The 27,608-nt window shown below is 42.7% G+C and overlaps 1 protein-coding gene across 1 annotated transcript; it reads left to right on the forward strand.

The window, feature by feature from the left end:
- Positions 1 to 2,014: 2,014 nt before the first annotated feature.
- LOC307025987 (NACHT, LRR and PYD domains-containing protein 3-like) lies at positions 2,015 to 18,052 on the forward strand. The gene is made up of 13 exons (XM_079661028.1): positions 2,015 to 2,093; positions 3,926 to 4,071; positions 5,162 to 5,245; positions 5,391 to 5,504; positions 5,622 to 5,735; positions 6,132 to 6,210; positions 7,781 to 8,009; positions 12,774 to 14,577; positions 14,675 to 14,848; positions 14,939 to 15,112; positions 15,615 to 15,788; positions 16,164 to 16,210; positions 16,330 to 18,052. Exons 3-13 carry the CDS (start codon positions 5,226 to 5,228, stop codon positions 16,887 to 16,889), a joined length of 3,489 nt encoding a protein of 1,162 aa, XP_079517154.1. The 5' UTR covers positions 2,015 to 2,093; positions 3,926 to 4,071; positions 5,162 to 5,225; the 3' UTR covers positions 16,890 to 18,052.
- Positions 18,053 to 27,608: the final 9,556 nt, after the last annotated feature.

Here is a 27,608-nt window from a genome sequence, read left to right on the forward strand (position 1 = left end):
TTATGTTTAGGCAACCATACTTGCACAGTTTAGGTATGCCGAGTTATTTTTATCCCCAAATGTGTAATCCCTAACTTTAAAAAAATCTGTAACAAATATTACATTGTATTCTGTTACAATACAACCCTTTTTTTTTATTTCACCCACATATTCCAAAAAATGTTTTAGGGGATTTATGGTGGCAGAGATAAATTAACATCTGTGTTTTTAAATCCTTAAATTATGACTGAAGTTAAAAGGAGAGACTTGGTAATTCATATCGAACATTTTGAGTAATTTTGTTTGTGGACACTCCTTTGTTTTCAGACTAATTGAGGAATGCCATGTGGGTAACAGATGTATTTGAACCCTGCTCACTCAATGCCTGCACGTTACATTAGGTGTTGAAAAATAATAGTCCCTCAGTCACGTTGATCAGTTTTTTAGACCTGTTCTGACACTTCCTTCATTTTTCACAGATGACAGGAAATTAAGATTACAATCTAAGTGCTGCACATTCTGCTTGAGAAACACTGACAACACTAGCTGATGACCTGGATCACCTGAAATCAAACAAAGAGCCAGGACAAGACAATTATTTTAATGTTATTTTTGAATATGCAAATGAGGCTTCATGATATTCTAACTTTTGGTGACTTTAGGAAAAATCTACAAACAAAAAGATAGAAAAATAAAATAAAAAGTAAATGTCGATTTAGGCTGATTTCTTTCCACTTGTCTGAAATAAGAGATTTCGACTAATGCATAGGCATTCCTCTGTGAGTTTAAAGCTATAAATCAGATATTGGCTGGACTCTAATCACTCTTCTTTTGGGTAACTATTAAAACAAATGTTGATAATATCAACATATTATAATAAATATAATTCATCATATTATATGATAAATTACATGTATTATAATCAGCAACGTTTCGTTAATTACACTCATGATGCTATTAAAGGATTAACTGAACAGTTAGATGCTACCTCCCACAGAACAGAATGGCACCAGAGATGCTCCTGGCTGAGGAAGGAGGTGTTTGTGATCTGTTCGTGATGCTGAACATTTATCCCTACCAACACTGTTAGATGGATCTGTCACTAAAGCTTCAGCAGAGCTTAGCTCACTCAGAGTTAGCTGGACACTCTGAGCTAGACCCTTCACTTACAGGCTGGTTGATGGCTTGGTAAATGGAAAGCGGTGATTTGAGCTATTCTCACCTCTCTAATCTCTGTCATAGGACTGTTGGCTCTGTGTGGCTGTTGCTTTATTCCCTGTTAGAGGACTTGTTATGAAAGCTATTAACAAATCAGTATCAATGATGTTAGCCTATCAACCCCTGAAGACTGAAGCTGACATGTTGAAGTCTCCTCCTCATCCTCTGACTCCAGTTCTGACTTTGATGATGAAACAAATATACGTAAATATCTTTTGTTTTATTTCCTTCAGATTAGCTTGCTCATATATCCCAGTGACTGCAATATGGCATATGTTTTGTTTTATATCACTGAGATGTATTAAATTGAATCCTTGTGAATTTTGAATGCCAATGATAAAATGTATTATACTTCTATTTTTGTGATCTATATTTAATATGAACAGAAGAGTGGAGGGTAATGGGAAATGTCATCCTGCTGAGTGAGCATTTAAAGTTCACCATCTGTTCTTCTTTGACAAGCTATTTCTCACAACAGGTAGCAGTAACATGTCCTAAATGAGTCGTAAATGGTGTTAGAGCTATTTATTGTTGCTAATGTATTTGCGAGCAGGTGTGTTTAAAAGAATCCTATATGTTCTAATCAGACAGATATACACCTGATCAACACGGCTGCTTCATCACATCTCAATGTCACTGCTGACTGTGTTTCATTAGATTGTCAGTTAGCCCCATCTAGTGGAGAGTTAGTAGAACTGCATCACCTCTCACTGGTTTCTTGCTCTTGTTGGACAGGTTTCCACGTGACTCTGGTGTATTTTTACACTCTGAAGTTATGAGGGAGTGACAGCGTCCTCAGATCAGATGTACGCAGACACAGGACTGATGAGGATGACATGAGCAGAGTTTATTTCACACACGCAGGCGTCTACATTGACCTGAAGGGAATTCAACAGGTGAGAATATGATTTTTAAAATGTGGGTTTATACATTTTGGGATAAAAACAACCAAGTAGTTACCTGAGCTAACCACAGAGATGTGTTGACTAAAACTTAGTTCATTGATGAGAATCCTTCCAGAGGAATCTGTAGAGGTTTGATCACCAGGATCACTTTGATCACATTGTTCAGTATCTCTGTTTAAATGGACAGGACTAATGTTTCTTGATGCTGATTCTATATACACATAAAGTATTGTGGAGAATTTCCCTCAGAGTTAAAGAATGATATAAAAAAGACTTCCTTGTAATGGTGCCAGTTGTTGGCAGCAGTTTGATTGTAACCTGAGATCATCAGTGCTGTGAGAGAGTGTCAAACCCGGATCAACGTGACTGAGGTGCTTTTGTTTATTTGTAATCTTTGAAGAGTAAACACACCAGGAATGATGTACAACCTCTTTGTGGTCTCTTCACATTCACTGCGTGTTTAGGGCCTTTGTCTCTTCACTGATACTGCAGTCAGAGACGCTCCAGTGGATGTTAGCTGGACTTTGTATCTGAAACTGTTTGATGGAGCGTTGAGTTTTCTGATGGGATGTTTGTGATAGCGTGAGATATGTTAGTGGAGGGCTCCGTCTTCTGTTCTCAGCGTCTGAACTGCAGCATCGTAACTTAAAATGACGGCAGCACTGATCCAGGTTCTCTGTAACTGTCCAGGTCTGTTTAAATTGTATTTCCCATCAACCAGTCTCTAAATACAGCCAGAGCCCATTCCCTTTAAACTCTAGTGTTCTTCTTCTCTGTTTATTTACTTTAAAATATCATATTCTCAAAGTATTCCCTGGTGTTTTCTGACAGTTCAAATGTCTTTAAACTAAGTTAAACTGACCGGATCGATTTGACAGCACAGGGTCCCTTGATCAGAGCATCCTTAGCAACTAACTACTAAACACAGATAAGATCCACCAATCAGAATCCAGTATTTAATGTGACCATTCAAAAGGGCCAGTTCTATCATCTGACGGTATGAGCAGAACGTAGATAACTTGCTGTTCTCACTGCAATGTGTGTGCGACACAACTATTAGGCCAAGACGCTGGCGGGCGGCTCAGTCGGCTCTGTTGTTGTTTCTGATGTTGGTTTCCAGGGGAATTCCACGGTGATCAGTCCTGTTGTTTATTATCATTTGATGTCTCGTGTTTTTGACAGTTTGACTGATAATGTTTCAGCGTGAATATCAGAAGATGTAGGTCACAAATCGTTTTAGAACAATGCGTTTGATCAAAAATGTTCACTCAAACTTCATCCAAAAATGATTTGTCCAAAAATAAATACTTAAACTCGCAATGTCCAACTTGGCCAATCAAAATAACAACAAAAATATGCATTTTTGTTTGTAACAAAGCCTTTTGCTAGAACTTTAACCATCCTCTTGTTGCCTTGTCTACTTAATGTTTAATGTTTTTATTCAGATTTTTACTCTGTGGCACTTTGAGTTTTGTTTATTAAAATGAAAAGTGTGATTATAAATATGTATTGTGTTATTGTTGTAGAATCCATAGTTACAATTGTCTTGACTTTAACATGGATAAAAACCTAATAAAAGAACAGATCTGTGTCTTCAGGCGTCAGCAGAGAGGACAGAGATCAGTCCATACTGTGAGTCTGTGTAAAACTCTTCATCACAGCTACACTAGGATGCTAATGAGATCACATCAACTGTCAGAGTGAACATTTGTAAATTAGTGCTGAGCTTTATTTAATTAGATGATCAGTTACCACCATCTAGTGGACGGCTAGTAGAACTACACCATATCTCAAATCTCAGTTTTCTTGTGCTTGTTGGACAGGTTTCTTGTGACTCATGTGTTTTGATGCTCTGAAGTTATGAGGGAGTGACGGCGTCCTCAGATCAGATGCAGGCAGAGACAGGACTGATGAGCAGAGATACATGAAGCATGAAGGTGTTTCAATTGACCTGAAGGGAATTCAGAAGGTAAGAATATTGAATAATTGGATAATTCCAACAAAGAAGTAACCTAACCTGACAAAGTATTTGTGTTTCCTAAAACTCAGTTCATCAGGTGAGAAACCTACCAGAGGAATCTGTAGATGTTTGATCACCAGGATCACTTGCTCTGTATCACCATTTAAATGTTTCTTGCTGCTAAATATCTATTCTAAAGTATTGTGGAGAATGTTTTTCAAGAAAGACTTCCTTGTAAAGGTGACAGATTGTAATCTGAGTAAGCATCCTTACTGCTGGGAGGAAATGTAAGAACCGGACTGACGGCTCGGATCAACGGGACTGAGGTGTTTTTATTTCTTTATCTTTGAAGCGTACACACACCAGGCAGGTTGTAAAACATTCTTTGAGGTCTCTCCACAGTCACTGTGTGTAGAGGGTCTTTATGTCTTCAATGATACTGCAGTCAGAGACGCTCCAGTGGAGTCTCATGTCAGCTGGACTTTGGATCTGAAATCCTCTCCTATCCAAGTCAGTTCATTGTGGGTGATCTTCAACACATTGTGACAATCTAACACCTATATGTTCAACATACTGTTTTCTGGGTGAGTACGGGGGCTGTGCAGCACGTGTTGGGGTCCCTGCATCCTGTCTAGGACTCCAGAATGCCAGGATGTTCAACTGTAGCTGGTTGCATTTTGTAGTTTGTAAACCAGCATGCTTTTTCTGGCTATTCTGACCCACAATCCTTTGCAGTGGATATAAAAGTGGGTAAAGGTGCAATGTTTTGAAGAAGTTGTATATCCCAATGGAATGCCTATTGTATGCAAGAGAACACACTTTGTAACTGCAGTGGCAGAACTTATGAAAAGGACAAATAAAAAGTATGTCATTTCCTAACCCTAACCCTTACCTTCACAGCAGATAACCCACTCGTCCTTTAACTTCTCTCATTCTTGATATTGCTGATAAACACACTTCATTGTAAATCTCCAGAGAGAAATACATTGTGTTTGATTTAGTATCAGCTCACACAGACTCCCTTCTTGTTCATTCCCAGATCCAGTGTGTGACAGAGAGGAAGGAGCAGTAATGAGCATGTTGTTGTGTTTGTGTTTAGGAACGACACCACAACAGATCCTCCAGGAATCTACAGAGGACGTTTGAGCCTGCCAACCTGCAAGATGGAAACCACTGATCCAAAGTTAGTATTTATCTTATCAGTATTGACATGATGATAATCAGCAATGTTTTATCTCTTGCACATTTATCACTTATTGTTTTCAAAGTGAGCAACCTTTAAAACAGCCTTTCACTGTACCATTCATCAGTGATTGTGTTTCTATCAGGATCCACCATGAGAGACCAGACTCTCCTGAACCCAGTGGTGTGTCCATGAAGAGTGACCGGTCTATGCCTCAACGTATTGGGTTTAAAGATGGAGAGCATGATGATAGTCCAAGGTAAGAATTAAAGCAAAAGTCATTTTTCTTTTTCTCGATTAAAACGCTTGAAATTCAACATAATTATCAACAACGTTTTATCTTCTGAACATTCATCAGTGATTGTGTTTCTATCAGGATCCACCCTGAGGGACCAGACTCTCCTGGACCCAGCTGTGTGTCCATGAAGAGTGCCCGGTCTGTGTCTCACCCTATTATGTTTAAAGATGGAGAGCAGAGTGATGGACCAAGGTATGAATTCAAGTTTTTTTTGTTGGTCGCTTTTAAAACTTGATTATTTCTACATCATTCTCAGCTGCATTTTATTTGCTGCACATTGTAAAGGAGTTCTTGAAGCAAAGAACTGAACCATCAGGAGAACACAGCAGAGCTTCAAACTGATGTCAGACACTGAAGATGTATTACACTTCTGACAGTCTGACACAATCACCACATTCAAAACTGTCCTGTTCGGATCAGCCTACTCACTTTAGTCCTCCGGTTTGTTTATCAAAGCTACTTCCTGTCCCCCGTCTGCTTTTCATTGATGTCTCTCTGTATGTCCAGTTTGAAGCAGGATCTTCTAACACAGCACATGTAACTCTTAGTTTCTGTATTTGTTTTAAACTCCTCCTCTTCGCTCCACAGAGCTCATCAGCAGAGATCAGAGGGTCCTGGTGGTCAGTCTGCCCAGCAGCATCAAACTGACCTGGACTCCATATTTATGGTGAGTAGATACAGCTACAAAACAAAACTGAATTGTCATCAATACGGTCTTAATATACTTGTTTTGTATTTATAATTGACATTTTAATTGATATGTATAAGTACCTCTCAATGCCAGTCCTTGCAGTCCTGTGAGGGCACAGCAGCCATGTGCGATGTGTGAAGAATATGGAGGGTGGTGAGGGTGGTTGGTTCAAGGATTAAACAGTCAATGCAGTGGATTTAAAGATGAGCACATGCAGGCAGGAGTTCCAGATCATTCTTTTGATTTTGATTTGTTGATTCTTGTCTTCTTTGTTGTCTGGTGGATCTGGTAGGAAAGTAAAACACATCTTAGTTAGTTCAAACATAATATTCATACTTCAAATTATATTCCAGCGAAGCAGTTATCTTTTTACATAATAATATGTAATGTAGAAATAAAGTAACCAAATGCAGTTAAAACGGTTGTTACGGCCCCAACCTCTACTCCGCGGTAGTGGCTCGTGCTGAGACCCGCAACATGAAAGAATACACGCAATAACCGGTACTTGGTAACGAGCATTTATTGATCATCAGCCGTTTGCTCACACAAGGGAAAAGGGAAACAAAAAGAGGTCTGGAGGACGGCCAAAAGGAACAAACAGAAGGAGGGAACCCGAGCCAGCCACACCACGGGCCGTAGGACCCAGAGCTCCCCCCCCCCCCCTAACCAGAAATAAATTATAACCCCTATTGGAAACAAAATGAAGCTGCAACAACTGGACTACCAGGTCAGGCTAAACATAAACACATCAGCAAAGATATGGTCTACAGCTCAAAAGGGCAAAGGGGTATTCTAAGGAGAGTGTCTCCCGGCGTTAGGATAGGCGAGACATCCTTCTCCTCCAGCTTCTCCTACACGGCTGAGTGGAATTTGGAACACCTGCAGAGGCTGAGCCAGGGAGACAGAAAGACGACAAGGAGGGGAGCACGTAACAACGGTACAGAAAATAGGAAGATAAACTACTCAAACTGCTATGAAAATACAATACAAAGGAAAACGTACAGATTATTTACTCAGACAAACAATTGGTTCTCAAGAGTTACATGAGTTCAGCTTCTTTGTTCACGGGGGAGAGGGTTTGCCACAGGTGAGCTGGCTGCTGTTATAGATTAGCAGGAGGAGGGAGCAGGTAGCTCCCTTCCATTTATAACATTATTACGCACACACACACACACACACTTTAATTTTACGAAAATGGTGCAAATACAGTCGTGCCGTGTTGAAAAATAACAGTTCATTCAACAATCATTAAAGATCACGTCTTTATTATGATTTGTGTCACCACACTTGATTGCTTCGTGAGAATGAGCCACACACATCAGCATCTGAGTATGTGTGTGTTCATGCTGGATTATATTATTACATTACCAGGCATTGTATTTTTAGTTCCTGTGAAGACAATGTAAACATTCAATTGCTGAACACTCGAGAGAAGATATTTTCTATGGGTAGGAACAAACGTCAGTGTAGCTGTAAACGTATAAATGTAAGGCAGGTTCTCGATCTGATGACTTCCAGTTCAAGTTTACATTTCATTCTGTTCCAGCTGCTGGAGGACCACATCGTTACTTTTGTGAAGAGCGAGCTGAAGAAGATCCAGACAGTCCTGACTTCAGATTACCCAGAATGCTTAGAGAGTCAGAGGGAGGATGAGGAGGTGTTGGACGGTGAGGATGAAGAGCAGAGGAGGAGCAGCAGAGAGGCATTTCTGAACATCTCACTGCACTTCCTGAGGAGCATGGAGCAGGAGGAGCTGGCTGACCGTCTGCAGAGCAGTAAGAGGGTTCAATACATTTAAAATAATTCACTTTCCAGTTTCACTTTAAAATGCATAGTCTTGTTAATCAGTGCATACGCTTACTGGTTACTACTGGTACTAAAACATTAAATAAGGAAGCAACAAAACTTTGCGCTGTTAATATTATTGCTCTGGGTACATTACTAATAAACGGAGCTGAACAGTTAACTATGATGATATGAAACTTGTGAACGTTAATGTTCCCGATTAATCTGGAAACCTTAACAGGCTAAAAAAGTAGCGCAAATTAGTCACTTCACCAAACTTTATGTATTTTGTTGACACTGATTGTACCATTCAATTCAATTCATTTCAAAACCTTTATTTATCCAGGTGAAATCCCATTGAGATCAATGATCTCTTATTCAAGGGAGACCTGCAGCAGTAGGTTCCACATGAAGACATAAAAACATAAACAACAGAACAACAAAAGGACATCATACAGCAACATTTACAGGGATTACAATTTACATATCTATCCACATGTACAGGTACCAACAGCATCTGATTGTGTAGCATCCAACCAAGCTTTACAAACATGTAGTGGAACCAGATTGGTAATTTTCCATTCTTAACTTTTAACTGCCATGCAATTTGCATGGCAGTTAAAAGGCACAGGAAAAACAGAAATCTGCACAAGCTAGACTGGAGAGCACTGGACATCAGTGAGAACCATCAGTACCTCGCTACAGCTGCACAGCTAATCCATGAGTACATTCTGCACCCAATCTTTCAGTGTGGTGTAAACAGAGGAAAGGCATTTTGCCAAGTCCTGCGCCGGTTTCCTGAAGTTACACAGGAGTTTGAGATAGCGGACAGAGCTGTATATGTATGTTGAGAAAGCAAATTGCTGGAGCCAGTATTTTGATTTGATAAGAAAGGCCACCTAATTGTGACGTCTGTAGTCTAAACCAGTGCTTGAATTGGAATAAAAAAGGTGCCAGTACTCTAAATCAGCAACAAGTATTGGCACAAAGTCATAGTATATCCTATAATGCTGGTGGGTTTGTCTCTTTACTGTATATTTTAGAAAGGCTCACTGTACTTAAACAAAATGACTCAGGGTGCATCTGAGATTAGAGGGGGTGCAGTGGTAAAGTGCTATTTTTATAAGTGGGGAGTGGACCTGACACCCTCTAGTCTAGGGGGGTCCGGGGGCATGCTCCCCCGGGAACATTTTTTTAAATATTGAAGGTAGATGCATCAATCTGGTGCACTTTGAGAGCAAAATGAAGAGATATATGGATACCTCTCAACATCCATAATGAAACAACTGTAAACAGATTTACTTTTTCTTTATGGATATAAAAGAAAGTAAAGCTTGACTCCTACTGGCTGGTTAAATGACTCCTCGTCCCTGAGGCCACTACCAGTTTTTTGTGCCATTTTGCTGGATTTATTTGTCAATAGCGTTGCTGCACAAAGTGATAGCCCTCTAGTTTAAATCTACTACCCAAAAAGAAACATATGGAGATGGATTACTATTTGGACTTAAATGCATCAATCTGGTGCATTTTGAGGGGGAAATAAAGAGACTACACCCATATGAAACAAAAATGTATACATTTAAATAATCATAAAATCATAAGTACATGGCCATAACCAATAACATACAATATCCAATATGAAAAAACATTGAAACTTGTTTATTTAGTTGTTTTTGGTTCATTTATAGTTGTGAGTGTGTCTGGGCTCCTGAATCGGCCTCTCCTGTCTCCCTCCTCTCCCCCCTGCCCCTCTTTGAGGCAACAGCAAAGACTAGTTTTAGCTCTCAACAAGTTTATCTTACCTTTTTTCACCTAGTTAACATTTTGTTTGTATTATTCATGCATATTTTACTAATCACTACCCCCTCAAATGGAAATATGTGTTTACATAAATGGTGAACGAACCGTTTGAGACCCACTGAGATAACTTAAACTAAGTTAACTATCTAAAGACTCAGAGAGTAATTTACCTCACCAGAGCTGTAGTTATCAGCCTCTCAGTCTGACAGCAAAGGACTCTCCCTTCACCTTGTTGTTGAAACAGCTCCTTATATCCGTTAGCGCAGCTAGCTAGCACCAGATGCTAACAACAATACACGTAACCAGTGCGCACGCTTTCTCGCTCGCTCGCGCCACACATACACCAACACACACCCTCCCGAGCTTGAATGACACACAGAGACCAATGGAGGGCATTAGTATGATCTGTATGAAAGTGGCAATGTCGGCAGGCCACGTCATGTAGACAGCCAGTCACCCTCTGTGAGGCAGAGTCAGACCCACATTTGCGCTGAGTTGCGTTTACAATATATACGTATATTGCCGGCGGCTGAGTACCGGCAAGGTGCCGGTACTCAGTAAGAAGTGCCGGTACCACATGGGTAAAAATCAGAAGTGCCGGTACTGCGTACCGGTGAGTACCGTCCCAATTCAAGCACTGGTCAACACACTATAAAGGACTACAATTCCCACGGCGCCTGTGCTAATGCCACAGTGATGGGCAACCTGTTGAGAGACGCCGTCGAGGAACAGTTTTTAACCGTAACACTCGTACTCGTACCGTACATACAAACCGTACAAGTACCCTTTAAGTTGTGAAGTTATAAGCATTATCACGAAAGAAAGAATACCTAAGTTGTTTGTTTTATTTGAGTTTTGCCTATTTCTTTGGAATATTGTAAAGGCCTATTTTTCTTTGTTGCATGTGCAAAAGTTTGTTATTTTATTTTGAGCAAACACATCGCAACATCTTCTAAACCATCGGAGGCCAAGCAGCACTTTAAACTGTGAGTAACTTAAGGAAAGAAACGAGTTAGAACTGTCTGTTTAAGGCGTCTAGTGGCTTGATGGAAAAACAAGGAAGGAAGCCACGACACAAATGTTCCAATCATACGGACCAGACATCAGAAAGACTTCACTCTGCCAGCTCCAGAGCACAATGCCTTCGTAATGTCTGATTCGGTACATGTGCGGGTGGAGCTGTCATCGTTTGACTTTTTAACATGTTTTTGGAAAATATCTGGAACTAAGGTCTGTGGTTGAGACACACTGAAGAGACGGGTCACGTTTTGTTCTACGACATTAAATCCATCAGCAGTGACCCCACTGGTGATTTCTGAAGAGTTGACGTGTCTGAAAAACGATGGTTGTTACCGAGTGGCTGAATAGGACTAGAAGTCGTGGAGGTCGTTGTACGTCATTACGCAGAACACGTAAACACTCCTCTAAGTTAGTTTCTGTTCTGCTTGAAAGCAAGTCCCTGCCTCCTGCAGACTGTTCAAACAAACGCTTCAACTCGTTCCATCTAGAATCTGTGTGTTTGAATATGGATCTGAAGTTGGCGTGACGTTGAGGTCGTGCTGCTGGACTCGGCTGTAGTTCCTTTATAGCATAACGTTAGCATTTAGCTTCTGGACATTAGATTTATGATTCGAAATTATAAAAGTAGGGTAGACATGTGGAGATTATCCAGCTGAACAAAACAATCAAACAGGTTATTGTTTACAATATTCCAAAATCCGGTGGAGAAATCCCATTGCTTTTTGTCAAGGGAACCAGCAGCTTATTCAGGGTCAGGTTACAAAAATACATCATCACTGCAACACTCTATTACAAGGACCTAGGTCTTTGTTTACATTAGCATCGCTAACACTCAGAGCTAACACAGTACTGGAGAGAGTATGTGTAAAAAAGCAGGAAATAAAAAACAGGAAGTCACCTTGTGGTAAACCTGAGAGAGAAAAAGATTTTGAGCTCCATCATGTTTCAGAGATGATCCTTGATGTGGTTTGGAATATGATATGGCATTTCTTCACGGCAGGATTTAGCTGAGAATCTGCTGAGTTATCAGCCTTTATCTCTGCAGCTCTGCTCCAAAGGGGGCGGGGCCAGCAGCTACATCAGATAATCAGCCATTGTCTAAAGGCCCTGACACACCAAGCAGTCGCCAGAGAACTCGCCGACGCCGACTGTTGCGTCGGCGTGTTCTCCTGCGTCTTGGCCATGTGTCGCACTGGAACACACCGCAAAGACTTCAACCGAGCACGTACGAACTGCGCATGCGTGAGTGGCAATAACTCTCCTTACCAGCAGGCGGCGGTAGTGTGTATTCGTCATTCAAAAGAGGCAACAACCGGGAGACAGAGAAGAAGAACAGACTACGTGATCTAAACAAACAACAAATAGCGTGTGCGTTCCGTTTTCACTCTCGTCCATCGAAAACATGCCTCGTGCGGTACTGGAGCTATCAGCCATTGGAGTGTTGCTTGTGGAAGACATTCTCAAGCAACCGTTTCACTTCTCATGCACTGATTCGCTAGCTGAACAGCCAATCAGAGTGATTTCTTTGTCCGACTGCCTGTGGCCGACGTCAGCCATGAAAGGCCAAATAAGGCGTGTCACAGCCGATGGTGCGGGACACTCCAAATTGAGTTTGGGCGACAGGCCACGCTTCGTCGTCCGTCTAACGAAAATGGCCGATTTCGGCCTGGTGTGTCCGGGCCTTTACAGGGCTTAAATAGAGGGATGTGAGGGATGTCTAAAATGCATGATCTGTTAGGTATTTTGAACAAAATACTTTGTAGACATGTTTTTTTGTATATGTGTATACATCTGAGACCCATAATATATGCCTAAAATAGCACGATAGGAGATCTTTAAGATACTCCGTCGGTAGTCACTTTATGTGCTGAAGAAAGTTACTTACTGTACCGTCTTACTTACTTTTTAATTACATTTCTTGTTTGTCCACTCAGGAACTGCTGCTGCAGTCTGCAGACGTAAACTCAAATCCACCCTGAAGGAGAGGTTCCAGTGTGTGTTTGAGGGCATTGCTAAAGCAGGAAACCCAACCCTTCTGAACCAGATCTACACAGAGCTCTACATCACAGAGGGGGGGTCTGCAGAGGTCAATGATGAACATGAGGTCAGACAGATTGAAACAGCATCCAGGAAACCAGACAGACCAGAAACAACCATCAGACAAGAAGACCTCTTTAAAGCCTCACCTGGAAGAGATGCACCAATCAGAGCAGTGCTGACAAAGGGCGTGGCTGGCATTGGGAAAACAGTCTTAACACAGAAGTTCACTCTGGACTGGGCTGAAGGCAAAGCCAACCAGGACATCCAGTTCATATTTCCATTCACCTTCAGAGAGCTGAATGTGGTGAGAGAGAACAAGTACAGCTTGGTGGAACTTGTTCATCACTTCTTCTCTGAAACCAGAGACGCAGGAATCTGCAGGTTTGATCTGTTCTCGGTTGTGTTCATCTTTGACGGTCTGGATGAGAGTCGACTTCCTCTGGACTTCCTCAACACTGAGATCCTGACTGATGTCACAGAGTCCACCTCAGTGGATGTGCTGCTGACAAACCTCATCAGGGGGAAGCTGCTTCCCTCTGCTCGCCTCTGGATAACCACACGACCTGCAGCAGCCAATCAGATCCCTCCTGAGTGTGTGGACATGGCGACAGAGGTCCGAGGGTTCACTGACCCACAGAAGGAGGAGTACTTCAGGAAGAGGTTCAGAGATCAGGAGCAGGCCGGCACCATCATCTCCCACATCAAGACCTCACGAAGCCTCCACATCATGTGCCACATCCCAGTCTTCTGCTGGATCTCTGCTTCAGTTCTGGAGGAGGTGTTGAAAACCAGAGAGGGAGGAGAGCTGCCCAAGACCCTGACTGAGATGTACATCCACTTCCTGGTGTTTCAGTCCAAAGTGAAGAACATCAAGTTTGATGGAGGAGCTGAGACAGATCCACACTGGAGTCCAGAGAGCAGGAAGATGATGGAGTCTCTGGGGAAACTGGCTTTTGAGCAGCTGCAGAAAGGCAACCTGATCTTCTATGAGTCCGACCTGACAGAGTGTGGCATCGATATCAGAGCAGCCTCAGTGTACTCAGGAGTGTTCACACAGGTCTTTAGAGAGGAGAGAGGACTGTACCAGGACCAGGTGTTCTGCTTCGTCCATCTGAGCGTTCAGGAGTTTCTGGCTGCTCTTCATGTCCATCTGATCTTCATCACCTCTGGAGTCAACCTGCTGTCAGAAGAACCAACAACCTCCAGGCGGCCTAAAGTCTTCAGACCCAAACCTGAACTAACAGATCTCTACCAGAGTGCTGTGGACCAGGCCTTAATGAGTCCAAACGGACACCTGGACTTGTTCCTCCGCTTCCTCCTGGGTCTTTCACTGCAGACCAATCAGATACTCCTACGAGGCCTGCTGACACAGACAGGAAGTAGCTCAAAGACCAACAAGAAAACAGTCCAGTACATCAAGAAGAAGATGGATGAGGATCTGTCTCCAGAGAGAAGCATCAACCTGTTCCACTGTCTGAATGAACTGAATGATGGTTCTCTAGTGGAGCAGATCCAACAGTCCCTGAGTTCAGGAAGTCTCTCCACAGATAATCTGTCTCCTGCTCAGTGGTCAGCTCTGGTCTTCATCTTACTGTCATCAGGAGAAGATCTGGACGTGTTTGACCTGAAGAGATACTCTGCTTCAGAGGAGGCTCTTCTGAGGCTGCTGCCAGTGGTCAAAGCCTCCAGGAAAGCCAAGTAGGTGGAAAGATGAATGGAATACAAACATCATCAAATGTGTATATATGTAATGGAAGAGAAATAGTAATTTATTTTATTTATTTAAATCCTTCAGGCTGAGCGGCTGTAACCTGTCAGAGAGAAGCTGTGCAGCTCTGTCCTCAGTCCTCAGCTCCCAGTCCTCTAGTCTGAGAGATCTGGACCTGAGTAACAACGACCTGCAGGATCCAGGAGTGAAGAACCTGTGTGCTGGACTGGAGAGTCCACACTGTGAACTGGAAACTATTAGGTAGGTGTAACATGGTTTAAAGTCAGGGTCCTCTGAGCTCTCTCTTTCATGTATTACTTGTTTTTTGGTCTGATGAAAATCCTCTTTCAGGCTGTGTGGCTGTAAGCTGTCAGAGAGAAGCTGTGCAGCTCTGTCCTCAGTCCTCAGCTCCCAGTCCTCTAGTCTGAGAGATCTGGACCTGAGTAACAACGACCTGCAGGATTCAGGAGTGAAGAACCTGGCTGCTGGACTGCAGAGTCCACACTGTGAACTGAAGAATCTCAGGTCAGGATTCTGCAGTTTATTTTAAGTTCACCCCGTAAGAATTAATTAGCTTCATATATTTAATTATAAAAATGAGTTATTACAGTAAAGAGACTCTTTGGACTAAGGGGACCAATATTCAAGGGTTCTGGTGTTTTCACTAATCGAGACTTCCAGGTTAGATGAGAAGATTATTCATTTTTTACACAGTAATTATTAATGCTGTTCTTATTTGTTCAAATGATGACGCCCCCATGGGACTATATATCTTGTTTTTTATTTCAAACGATGTATCCCATATCACTCTGAAGAGCTTATTGAATTAGTGTGTGTTGGACTGGATTGGTAACACTTTGTGTGTGTGTGTGTGTGTGTGTGTGTGTGTGTGTGTGTGTGTGTGTGTGTGTGTGTGTGTGTGTGTGTGTGTGTGTGTGTGTGTGTGTGTGTGTGTGTGTGTGTGTGTGTGTGTGTGTGTGTGTGTGTGTGTGTGTGTGTGTGTGTGTGTGTGTGTGTGTGTGTTCAGTCTCTCAGGCTGTCTGGTCACAAAGAAAGGGTTTGTTTCTCTGACTTCAGCTCTGGTCTCCAACCCCTCCCATCTGAGAGAGCTGGACCTGAGCTACAATCATCCAGGAGACTCAGGAGAGAATCTGCTGTCTGTTCTACAGGAGGATCCAGACTGCAGACTGGAGACTCTCAGGTACGGACAGACCGTCAGCATGAAGAACTTCTTGTTTCTCTTAATTCTGTTCAGTGAAGTTTTAAAGCCTGAGAAAGGAAACACACGGATCCCTTCAAATCTTATTGAATGGAAACATTTATAAGTAACATTAACATTGAGGAAGTAAAATCATTCTCATTATTTATCAGGGATGTGTTGGTTCTCTACTTCGGTCATTCTGTTTCGGACATTAATAGTGATCATTTGATTTTTATTCCAGAACCACCAGCAGGATCAAACCTCTGATGTTTAGGGAAATATCTGAACTTTAGTGCAACACACGAGAACACCTGTTCTCACACCTATAAGATTTATAATGCATTAGAAACTCATCCTGACTGTTTCTTTCTCCAGAGTGGACCATGGTGGAGAGAGGTGGTTAAAACCAGGTCTGAGGAAGTGTAAGTGTGGATTCATGTTGACTTATGATGACAAAGAAGTAAACAACATCAGTACACAAACACAGAATAAAGCTTTCATATTGTCTGATGATAAACTGCTGCTGTGTGTCTCTCATCAGATTCCTGTGAACTCACACTGGACCCAAACACAGCACACAGAAACCTCAACCTGTCTGACAACAACAGGGAGGTGACACGTGTGATGGAGGAGCAGCCATATCCTGATCATCCAGAGAGGTTCGACCCCTGTCCTCAGCTGATGTGTAGAGAGGCTCTGACTGGTCACTGTTACTGGGAGGTCGAGTGGAGAGGAGTGGTTTATATATCAGTGACTTACAGAGGAATCAGGAGGAGAGGAGGCTGGAGGGACTCTCAGTTTGGAGGGAATGATCAGTCCTGGAGTCTGAGATGCTCTGGTGAAGGTTACTCTGTGAGGCACAATAAGACAGTAACACACATCTCCTCCTCCTCCTCCTCCTCCTCCTCCTCCTCCTCCTCCTCCTCCTCTGGTAGAGTAGCAGTGTATCTGAATCGTCCTGCTGGCTCTCTCTCCTTCTACAGAGTCTCCTCTGACACGCTGATCCACCTCCACACCTTCAGAACCACATTCACTGAACCTCTCTATGCTGGGTTTGGGCTCTGGTCACATGACTCCTCAGTGTCTCTGTGTTCTCTGTAGGAGGAGACCACTTCCTGTCCAGTGGTTTGAATGTTGTAGATCCAGAAGGCTTCACCTTGGTTAACACGTGGCTCAATGATTGAGCGTAATTGAGAAAAGGCATTTAGTTATTCTGCTCCATATGTCTGTGTAACGGAGAGGATCTCAGGTGACACAGATCTCAGACTCCGTTACGCTTGATATGCTTCCTCATTGGTGAAGCACATTATTTGCAACACATATGAACATTATGCATTCCTGGGTCTCAGGAAAATATATATAGGCAATAATACAATAAGTTATATTAAAAACATAGTGTCTTGTAACAAATGCAGTTTGTTAACATTTTAATTTAAGTACACATATATCGGGTGAGGTATGAAAACACTCACATCTGCTCTCCTGTCTACGGTCCAATGGTCCGCCACTAAAAGAGTCCCCGTCGAACAACAACCTCTTTTAAGGTTCCGGGTGGGGTTTAATGAGCAGGATGATGTAGGGGGGGATTTATATCTGCTGGGAGATGCTAGTTTTTCTTTCATACATGCATTATATATGGATTATTATATGTTTGTTATTGTTTAACTTGTCTTCAACTTAACTGTAAGCACACGTCTGACTTTAGCACCCTATCAATGGTACCTCCTAAATAGTGGGGCTATAAAAGCTCTTGGTGCCATTGTTGGGTTGGTGCAGGTTGGTTACAGTCGGTGGTGTTGCAGAGTTGAATTGTCCAGAATTGCAGAGCTCAGCAGGCCTGGCTGTTTGCCATTCCCTTTTAAATAGTTGTAAATATAGTGAATTGTATAAATAAATGCCCACGCTGACGATTGTCTGGATGTTCTGCCTCTGCCTCCTTACTATTGGGCGACCGCTCATAGGTCAACCTAACCGTCTGAAACGCTCTCCCAGTAATTGCATATTTTAATATGTGTATAAAGTACTATGAATTGCTTTGTTGTTGAAATGTGATGTAAAGTTAAACTTGCCTTTCCTTCGCTGGCAGAAATGTTGGATCTCTTCCTAAAAATGGTGAAATGATCTCCTTGGCGTTGAGCTAGTTGTGTTCAAACCAACGTGACTTATATTCACCTTGATAACGCTTTGTTTGGAGCAGCATCTAATAGCTGCTTATGATCGATGTATTCATTGTAATTAAGTTCAATAAAGGGTTGAAGACAAAACATGTGTTCATGATCTCATGGATCCAAGTAGTGTTTTCTCCACCCAACATGTTTCAAAACTTGTAAATAGTTTTAAATTGTTACAAAGGTCTTCCCCCCCCTCCCCCGTTACGTTTTGTTTAGTTGTTTGTTGTTACATGTTTTGATGTACGGTTTGTTATCTGGAGCAATGTCTGTTAAAAAAAAAAAAAAAAGCAAAGGTCCTAAGATGGAGCCTTGAGGAACCCCGCATGACATATTTATCAGGGATGATTTGTAATGATTTGTAATGCTAACATTTTAGAGACACTACTTTCACCAGTAGGCTACATGTCTGCAAAGATCTAATCTGGAAGATTTGAAATAAACCTTTGTCGGTGTGCAAAAAAACAAAAAAAACAAAAGAAAACAAAGGTCTGATCTAACGTAAAAGCTGTCAGAAGTGCTTGATCTCTCACTGAGATGCAGGGAAGGTACAGCCAATGAACTGCATGGTAACAGAATATAGAAAGCTCTTTTCCAGTCTTTGCCAACTCCTCTCGTCCACCTGGAGCATCAAGCAGGACCAATGTTAAGCTCTTATAAAGCTCTTTATCAGGTCTCCTCGACCCCTCAGAGCTCTTTACAAACTACGAGTCATTCACCCCTCATTCATGCAGAGCAGCACCACTTGACATATGGCAGCTACACACACACACACACACTCACACACGCACGCACGCACGTCCGCACGCACGCACGCACGCACGCACGCACGCACGCACACACACACACACACACACACACACACACTCACACACCATTGGCCATTGGGAGCACATCAGGGTTCAGCATCAACGTGTGCAGAACACCAACATCACTTTGGTAATGACTGAATGCCGGTCAGTGAGAGGAAATGAAGAAATGACAGCATGTCTGATAACTGGAGAGGGATTTATGAAGAGTTTCTTGAAATGGAGGCAGTTTTTTGCATCAGTTTGATTGTAATCTGAGATCATCAGTGGAAAATGCAGGGCGTGGCTGAACTGGTCTGACAGCTCCAATCAACTGAGAGGCTTTTATTTAAACTCTTAATACTCTGGAGTTAAGTGCATAAAGTGAGAAGGGCTCAATGCAGCCATCTTCCAACACTGAGAATGATCAGATTGAACTATCCGTTGTTACTCCATTCAAAGTGTGTCATCATGTAAAGTTGTGTCAGTAGATATATAAAGAGAAATGGAGAACATTTAAATATTTTAAAACACAGAAGTTGATTATCTTTGTAATGCCCAATAAGGAATCTGTTAGGATGTAACACGGTTACACATTACACATGTAATGGAATATGTTTGTGATCAATATGTAATAAGACCAGAAGAGTGGAGTGTGATGGAGAGTGTTATCACCCTGAGGGAGCGTTCAAAGGTCACCATGTGTTCTAGAAAGGTCAGTGGTCTTGTCCTTTTGTGGAGTGTAGACATGATGTTTCTCTATTTGCTAGCAGGTGTGAATGGTGTTCTTCGCTGCAGACCTCCTGATGCTGACTGCTTGACTCTGTAATGATTTACCTTCTTTAAGAATAAACTCCCTATCTTCTAATCTTCTTTTCAGTATAACGGAAAGGTTTCCTCACCATTTTATTATTATTTGTTAGTTTGTCTCGGTACATTTCCACCACAATTTGGCGTCACGAACAGGATCCCTCGAAGGACCGTCAGGAACCAAAGGAGGACGGAGACTGATCTCCTTCAGCCTCGACCTCGAGAACATCTTGAAGAGACGAATCCATGTTCCTCACAAATGTGTCACCATTTCAAAGGTAAGAGAACAGGGTTTGCAACGGTATACGTTTTATTGCCAAGAAGCATTGTGACTGGGCTTAGGTTATTGTTCTATGACTCCTCAGTGTCTCTGTGTTCTCTGTCAAATCTTCCTGTCCTGAAGATGAAATGTTCTATATAGAGAAGGCTTCACTTCAGTTAACATGTGGATCACTTATTGTGACTTTACATGACTTTAATGTATGAAAGCATCTCCCAGTAATCAACTGTTTCACACTTGGCTAGTTGATTCATGTTTTTAATGTATTCATAAGTGATTTTATAATGTGCTTCTTTTTGCACATTGTCTCAATGTTTCTAATATTTTTGTGAAGCAGTTTGAGTTGCCTTGTTGTTGAAATGTATAGATACACTTGCCTTTATTAATGAGCAGAAATGCTTCTTTTCTTCCTGGGTGATATGATCTCCTTGGGGCTGGACTTGTTGTGTACAAACCTCTGAGACTTATATGCACCTCATAACATTCAGTTTGGAGCAACATGTAATAGATGCTAATAATCTATGTAGTAATTCTAATTATGTTCAATAAAGGTTTGAAGACAACAATAATGTGTCATGAATGAATTATGTCTCATGAGTTGGGAAATACATTTTAAAAATGCATTTTTTAATAAATATATATAAATCTGTGTCATTTCACTCCGTAAGGAACCTTCTGTGAGAAAAATAATATTCAATCGCAACCAAGGTCTGTTTCAATCTGACCTGTATGTTCCTGTTCTTTCTTCAGCTCATTAGATGGTTAGTTTGTGCCATCTAGTGGACAGATACAATAACATTAACAATTACGAGTAAGTAATGTAGTAGGTTAGCTTCTGCTGACCTGAGGCGGCAGGTAGGGGTGTGTGGTTGGATGAGGTCACTGAGGAAGGTGTGTGTGGTTGGATGAGGTCACTGAGGAAGGTGTGTGTGATTGGATGAGGTCACTGAGGTAGGGGTGTGTGGTTGGATGTGGTCACTGAGGAAGGTGTGTGTGATTGGATGAGGTCACTGAGGAAGGTGTGTGTGATTGGATGAGGTCACTGAGGTAGGGGTGTCTGGTTGGATGTGGTCACTGAGGAAGGTGTGTGTGATTGGATGAGGTCACTGAGGAAGGGGTGTGTGGTTGGATAAGGTCACTGAGGAAGGTGTGTGTGATTGGATGAGGTCACTGAGGTAGGGGTGTGTGATTGGATGAGGTCACTGAGGTAGGGGTGTGTGGTTGGATAAGGTCACTGAGGAAGGTGTGTGTGATTGGATGAGGTCACTGAGGTAGGGGTGTGTGATTGGATGAGGTCACTGAGGTAGGGGTGTGTGGTTGGATGAGGTCACTGAGGTAGGGGTGTGTGGTTGGATGAGGTCACTGAGGAAGGGGTGTGTGGTTGGATGAGGTCGCTGAGGTAGGGGTGTGTGGTTGGATGAGGTCGCTGAGGTAGGGGTGTGTGGTTGGATGTGGTCACTGAGGTAGGGGTGTGTGGTTGGATGAGGTCACTGAGGTAGGGGTGTGTGATTGGATAAGGTCACTGAGGTAGGGGTGTGTGGTTGGATGAGGTCACTGAGGAAGGTGTGTGTGATTGGATGAGGTCACTGAGGTAGGGGTGTGTGGTTGGATGAGGTCACTGAGGAAGGGGTGTGTGGTTGGATGAGGTCACTGAGGTAGGGGTGTGTGATTGGATGAGGTCACTGAGGTAGGGGTGTGTGGTTGGATGAGGTCACTGAGGTAGGGGTGTGTGGTTGGATGAGGTCACTGAGGTAGGGGTGTGTGGTAGGGGTTTCACCAACTAATCGACTAGTCGACTAGTCGACTACCTTTACCACTACTCGGCGCTGTAGGCCCTAGTCGACTAGTCGTGGAAAAAAATGGAGGTAAACGAGGTGCTGCAAAATGCTACAAAACACGTCCGATATTCTTATGTATGGCAGAACTTCAACGAAGATGTAACCAACTCCACAGTGAAGTGTCAGTTGTGTACAGCTGTACTGAAGTACAATACAAATGCATCTGCTATGCGCAACCATCTGAAGATGAGACACCCGCTGCCGACAGCTAGCACTAGCAGTAATGCTTGCACCAGTGAGCAACGGACCGGCGTCAGCACTGAACAGAGGCAAACGAACAGCAAGAAAACACGGGTCAACAGTGATGCGGATGATGAGCTACGGGATTACTGCCAGCGGACACCGCATATCCCCACAATGGATAATCCACTGGAGTGGTGGGCAGAAAACGTGCACCGCTTCCCCCGCTTTCGAGGAGCTACCTGGCTATTCCAGCCACAAGCACCCCGAGTGAGAGGGTTTTTTCCCTGGCAGGTAACACTGTCACCCGAAAGCAGTCAAGCCTCCTTCCCTCACATGACGATGCGTTGGTGTTCAAACCAAAAATATGGAAAGGTGGACGCTATCGTGGAGGACAGCGAATAAAGTGTTGCGCAATGCGCTGTTGCGCACTGGATTTACGTGGCATTTATGTAAACAAGAGTTTTTTGCTGTCGATTTTGGTGAGTCCAGTGTTTGTTATTTACTCAGCCATGTAACACAAATTAAAATGCAGTGTTTAATGTTACTGTATGAGTTCCAATAGAAAATACAGTTGTAAACCTCTCTTTGTGTGTCTCTATTATGACGTCACGACTATTCGACTAGTCGACTACTATTTTGAAAAACTAGTCGACTAGTAAATATTGGTAGTTGTGAAACCCCTAGTGTGTGGTTGGATGTGGTCACTGAGGAAGGGGTGTGTGGTTGGATGAGGTCACTGAGGTAGGGGTGTGTGGTTGGATGAGGTCACTGAGGTAGGGGTGTGTGGTTGGATGAGGTCACTGAGGAAGGGGTGTGTGGTTGGATGAGGTCACTGAGGAAGGGGTGTGTGGTTGGATAAGGTCACTGAGGAAGGGGTGTGTGGTTGGATGAGGTCACTGAGGAAGGGGTGTGTGATTGGATGAGGTCACTGAGGAAGGGGTGTGTGGTTGGATGAGGTCACTGAGGTAGGGGTGTGTGGTTGGATGAGGTCACTGAGGAAGGGGTGTGTGGTTGGATAAGGTCACTGAGGTAGGGGTGTGTGATTGGATGAGATCACTGAGGAAGGGGTGTGTGGTTGGATGAGGTCACTGAGGAGGGGGTGTGTGGTTGGATGAGGTCACTGAGGTAGGGGTGTGTGGTTGGGTGAGGTCACTGAGGAAGGGGTGTGTGGTTGGATGAGGTCACTGAGGAAGGGGTGTGTGGTTGGATGAGGTCACTGAGGTAGGGGTGTGTGGTTGGATGAGGACACTGAGGTAGAGGTGTGTGGTTGGATGAGGTCACTGAGGAAGGGGTGTGTGGTTGGATGAGCTCACTGAGGTAGGGGTGTGTGGTTGGATGAGGTCACTGAGGAAGGGGTGTGTGGTTGGATGAGGTCACTGAGGTAGGGGTGTGTGGTTGGATGAGGTCACTGAGGAAGGGGTGTGTGGTTGGATGAGGTCACTGAGGTAGGGGTGTGTGGTTGGATGAGGACACTGAGGTAGGGGTGTGTGGTTGGATGAGGTCACTGAGGTAGGGGTGTGTGGTTGGATGAGGTCACTGAGGTAGGGGAGTGTGGTTGGATGAGGTCACTGAGGAAGGGTTGTGTGGTTGGATGAGGTCACTGAGGAAGGGCTGTGTGGTTGGATGAGGTCACTGAGGAAGGGGTGTGTGGTTGGATGAGGTCACTGAGGAAGGGGTGTGTGGTTGGATGAGGTGGTATAGCTGCTATTATCAGAAAGGACATAAAAACTATCATAATCCCTGATGTTTCTTCATTTGAACACCTGGGGCCGTATTCACAAAGGATCTTAGGGCTAAAAGTAGCTCCTAACTGGCGAATTTAGGAGAAACTCCTAAACATAATGGGCGTGGCAGTCTTAAATTTAGGACTCCTAATTTTATTCACTAAGAGCAATTCACAAAGTATTTTAGGCCTAAAAGTAGCATCTAAGTCTGGGAGAGCTTAAAAGTCCTCGAGAGGACTCCTAACTCAGTAAGACCTATTCACAAAGAATCTGAAAATGGCTGCGAGACAAAATGTTTTGGAGACAATGGAAGACTGTGAATTGATCAAGAGATATAGGCTAAATCGTGAGGGTATCAAACTTGTTGTGGAATTAGTGCGGGATGCAATAACATCCCCGACTAACAGGAATAACCCGATTCGTCCGGAAATAAAATGTTTGGCAACACTACGATATTTAGCAACAGGGAAAATGCAACTTTGTAATGCGGATGATTTAGGAATATCGCAACCATCAGTCAGCCGTGCCATAAACCAAACCATCAACGCGCTCTCTAGACCACATATCATCCAACAGTTTATCCGGTTTCCTTTGGACAATCAACAACTACACAGGATCAAAGCCAACTTCATGGCAATGCAGGTATGCCCGGTGTGGTCGGTGCTATTGACGGGACGCACATAAAAATAATTGCGCCATCAAAAGATGAGGACGTGTTCGTCAATAGAAAGAAAGTACATTCCATCAACACGCAGATTGTTTTCATTCATCATGATAGGGGATTTGAACGGCGGTATGGGCTGTTATTGAAAGTGTTTAAGTGCTGGAAATATGCTCATTGGATAATAGTTTGCAGAGTGCTTTTAATTGCCTCCTTGATTTAATGCAATTTACGTATTTTTATTGTTTGCTCTCTCTCTTTAACGTGCATATCCAACGTCATTATCGTGGTCTGCACAAACTTGTCATCATGCGTGTATTCTGCTAACTGCACTGTCCATAACTATTTGATAGGAATACATTTCTAGCCGAGGCTATTTCCTTGTTTTTCGGTGATTTAGTGGGCTCGTTTGTGGGATGTTGCGGATAAGTTTCACCGAGACCGCCTGTTCTGAACAACCAATCACCGTACTGACCACTTCTAAACTCATGCACGAGAATCGACGTAATCCATAGCAACGGCGCGTCACTCTTAGTTCACTCTTAGTGATTTATCCTTAGTATGAGTAGGTCTCAGCGGCTTTGTGAATAACTTTTAAGAAAAATCTCCTACGTAAAATGTTTAGCGCGAGTTAGGAGCACTCCTAGCGGTAAGATAAAATGCTTTGTGAATACGGCCCCTGATCTTCAAACTCTCTGGTCCCACTCCCCTGGTTACAGCCATCATCTACCGTCCCCCGAAGCCAAACCCCTCCTTTCTCTCCGACCTCTCTGACCTTCTCACTCAGCTTTCTGCCATATCCCCATCTGTTCTCCTCTTAGTTGATTTTAACATTCATGTTAACGACCCGACCTGCAAATATGCCTCTGAATTTATGGAAACCCTTCTCTGCTGCAACTTCTGTCAAAACATCAACTTCCCAACACACAGCCATGGTCTGCTCCACTGGTCTCACCACCCATCATCTGTCCAGCCTCAATCTCCACATCAACATGTGTGAACTATGAATGTAACAAAAGTCACTTGAAAATAAGTGTTCACAATGTTTATATGCATATATTATTATTTATTTGCCATGTACAAAAAAGATAGTCAACTGCTATTGACATGTGCAGAAAATGACCCTATATCTAGTTTTCATATATATAAGAGTAGCCTACATACAAAATTGAAAATATCAAGAAGATACTGTAGTGATCTCTACAATAAAACAGTTTAGTGCAGGACGTCCAAAGATATTAACAGGAGGATGAGCAAAACAGACAAACTAATAAGGCTTTATTTAAACGTTAAAGAATACTCTAAATTAAGGTCTTCTTTTGAATAAGAACAAAACGTTGGGGGTATCTACAGATAGATGTGAAGTCTGACAAAGTACTTAACGTCCAATATATTGCATAGTTTATTTTGGCACATGACAATCACCTTCCCTGAACCTGACTCAGGTGTAACTAAAGTCTGATTTAAGGGTTGTTTATATTTCACATCATTAATCAGAATCGGCAAAGTAACTAAAGTAAATGTAGTGGAGTAGAACAAAGTAGTGTGCTGCTGTAACAAAAACATTTCCAAACTTGGGATCAATAAAGTATATCTTATCTTATCTTAAGGTGATCGATGGATACTGCCATATTAGCAGAATGTGCCTCTGAACCTTGACAAGTGCATGTTTCAGGCTTATCAATGAACAACAGGAGGGGTCACTGACATAAGACCAGCTGTTAAATAAAGCTCTTCTGACCTTAGCTGGCATGTTGTTTCTTACACGACCACTAGAGGTGCTACACTTTAAAACGTGGCTATGGGTCGTAATCTAAACTGCTTAAACAATCAACCTATTTGGTCGTTTTTTGTAGGAGGACAGGCTGCTTATAAAAGCTTATTAATGATTTATAAAGTGTTCACAACCTAATTAATAAATGAATTACAAACTACTGGTAAACCCTTTATAAGGGTAGTCTTATCGTAAAGTGATACCGAAATGTGACACAATGACTGGGACTCAAGCACTGCGTCTTTGAGGGGAATATAGTATCTAGTGAGAGTGCTATGTGTAGGCCTGGGACCAGCCACAATGAGACATTCTGTGCAGTTAAGGCTTGTTTAGGTTGAGCTTCATGTGGTGTGCAGTCAGCCACTGAGAGATGACAGGAGAAGAGACACAGCTCTACAAACAAATGCATCTGTCTGAGAGATGATGTTCAGAGACACTTTGAATTGTAGGCCTTCTCAATTTACTGCTATCTAGTCAAGCTGGTTGGCAAAGACTGGAAAAGATCTTTATATATCCATTTACCATGCATTTCATTTATTCTAACTGCCCTGCATCTCAGTGAGCAATCAAGTTCTTACAGTTTCTACGTTAGGGAAGACCTTTGTAACAATTTACAACTATATACTTTAGAAAACATGTTGGGTGCAAAAGAAATGTCTTGAGTCATGAAATCATTGACAGATTGTTTTGTCTTCAAACCTTTATTGAACTCAATAAAAAGTAAGTAAGAGTATTAGGAGCTATTAGATGCTGCTCTAAAGAAAGCTTTATTAAACTGCATATATGTCACAGCAGTTTGTACACAAAGAGTTCAGCCCCGAGGAGATCATTTCACCATTTTAGAAAGACAAGAAACATTTCTGCCAGTAAAATAAAGTGTATCTATACAGCACATATCAACAAGGCAATTCAAAGGGCTTTACAAAAACATTAAAATACTTACGAAAAAGTGCAAAAGAAACATTAAAAAAACACATTTGAATACATTGAAAAAACATTTGTTAAAAAGAGTGAGACACTTGATTACTGGGAGATTCTGCAGATACACGGGTCATTATAACTAAATGCTGCTTCTCCTGTAAAGGCACAGCCAAAGTGTAGCCGCGTCACTACCAACATTTTAACCACACGACTGGAAGATATCTCTTGCTTCACTCGTGTAATGTCCCCCGAGACCAGAGACATTACAGCAGGACAGGAAGTTCTCTCCTCCTACAGAGGACACAGAGACACTGAGGAGTCATCTGACCAGAACCCAAACCCAGCGTAGAGAGGTTCAGTGAATGTGGTTCTGATGGTGTGGAGGTGGGTCAGTGTGTCAGAGGAGACTCTGTAGAAGGAGAGAGAGCCAGCAGGATGATCCAGATACACTGCTACTCTACGAGAGGAGGAGGAGGAGGAGGAGGAGGAGGAGGAGGAGGAGGGGAAGGAGGAGGGATGGAGGACTGTTTGTCTCTTATTGTGTCTGAAAGAGTAATCCTGATCAGAGCAGATCAGACTCCAGGACTGATCATTCCCTCCAGACAGTGACTCCCCCCTGCCTCCTCTCCTCTTGATTCCTCTGTAAGTCACTGATATAGAAACCTCTCCTCTC

The sequence above is a fragment of the Notothenia rossii genome, assembly GCF_949606895.1.
Source record: "Notothenia rossii genome assembly, chromosome: 2".
NCBI lineage: Eukaryota > Metazoa > Chordata > Actinopteri > Perciformes > Nototheniidae > Notothenia > Notothenia rossii.

Coding starts and splice junctions, on each gene's coding strand:
- LOC307025987 (XM_079661028.1), top strand. CDS start 5,226: ATGGAAACCACTGATCCAAA. Junction 8,010..12,773: donor GGCTGACCGTCTGCAGAGCA/GTAAGAGGGTTC, acceptor TTGTCCACTCAG/GAACTGCTGCTGCAGTCTGC. Junction 14,578..14,674: donor AAAGCCTCCAGGAAAGCCAA/GTAGGTGGAAAG, acceptor TAAATCCTTCAG/GCTGAGCGGCTGTAACCTGT.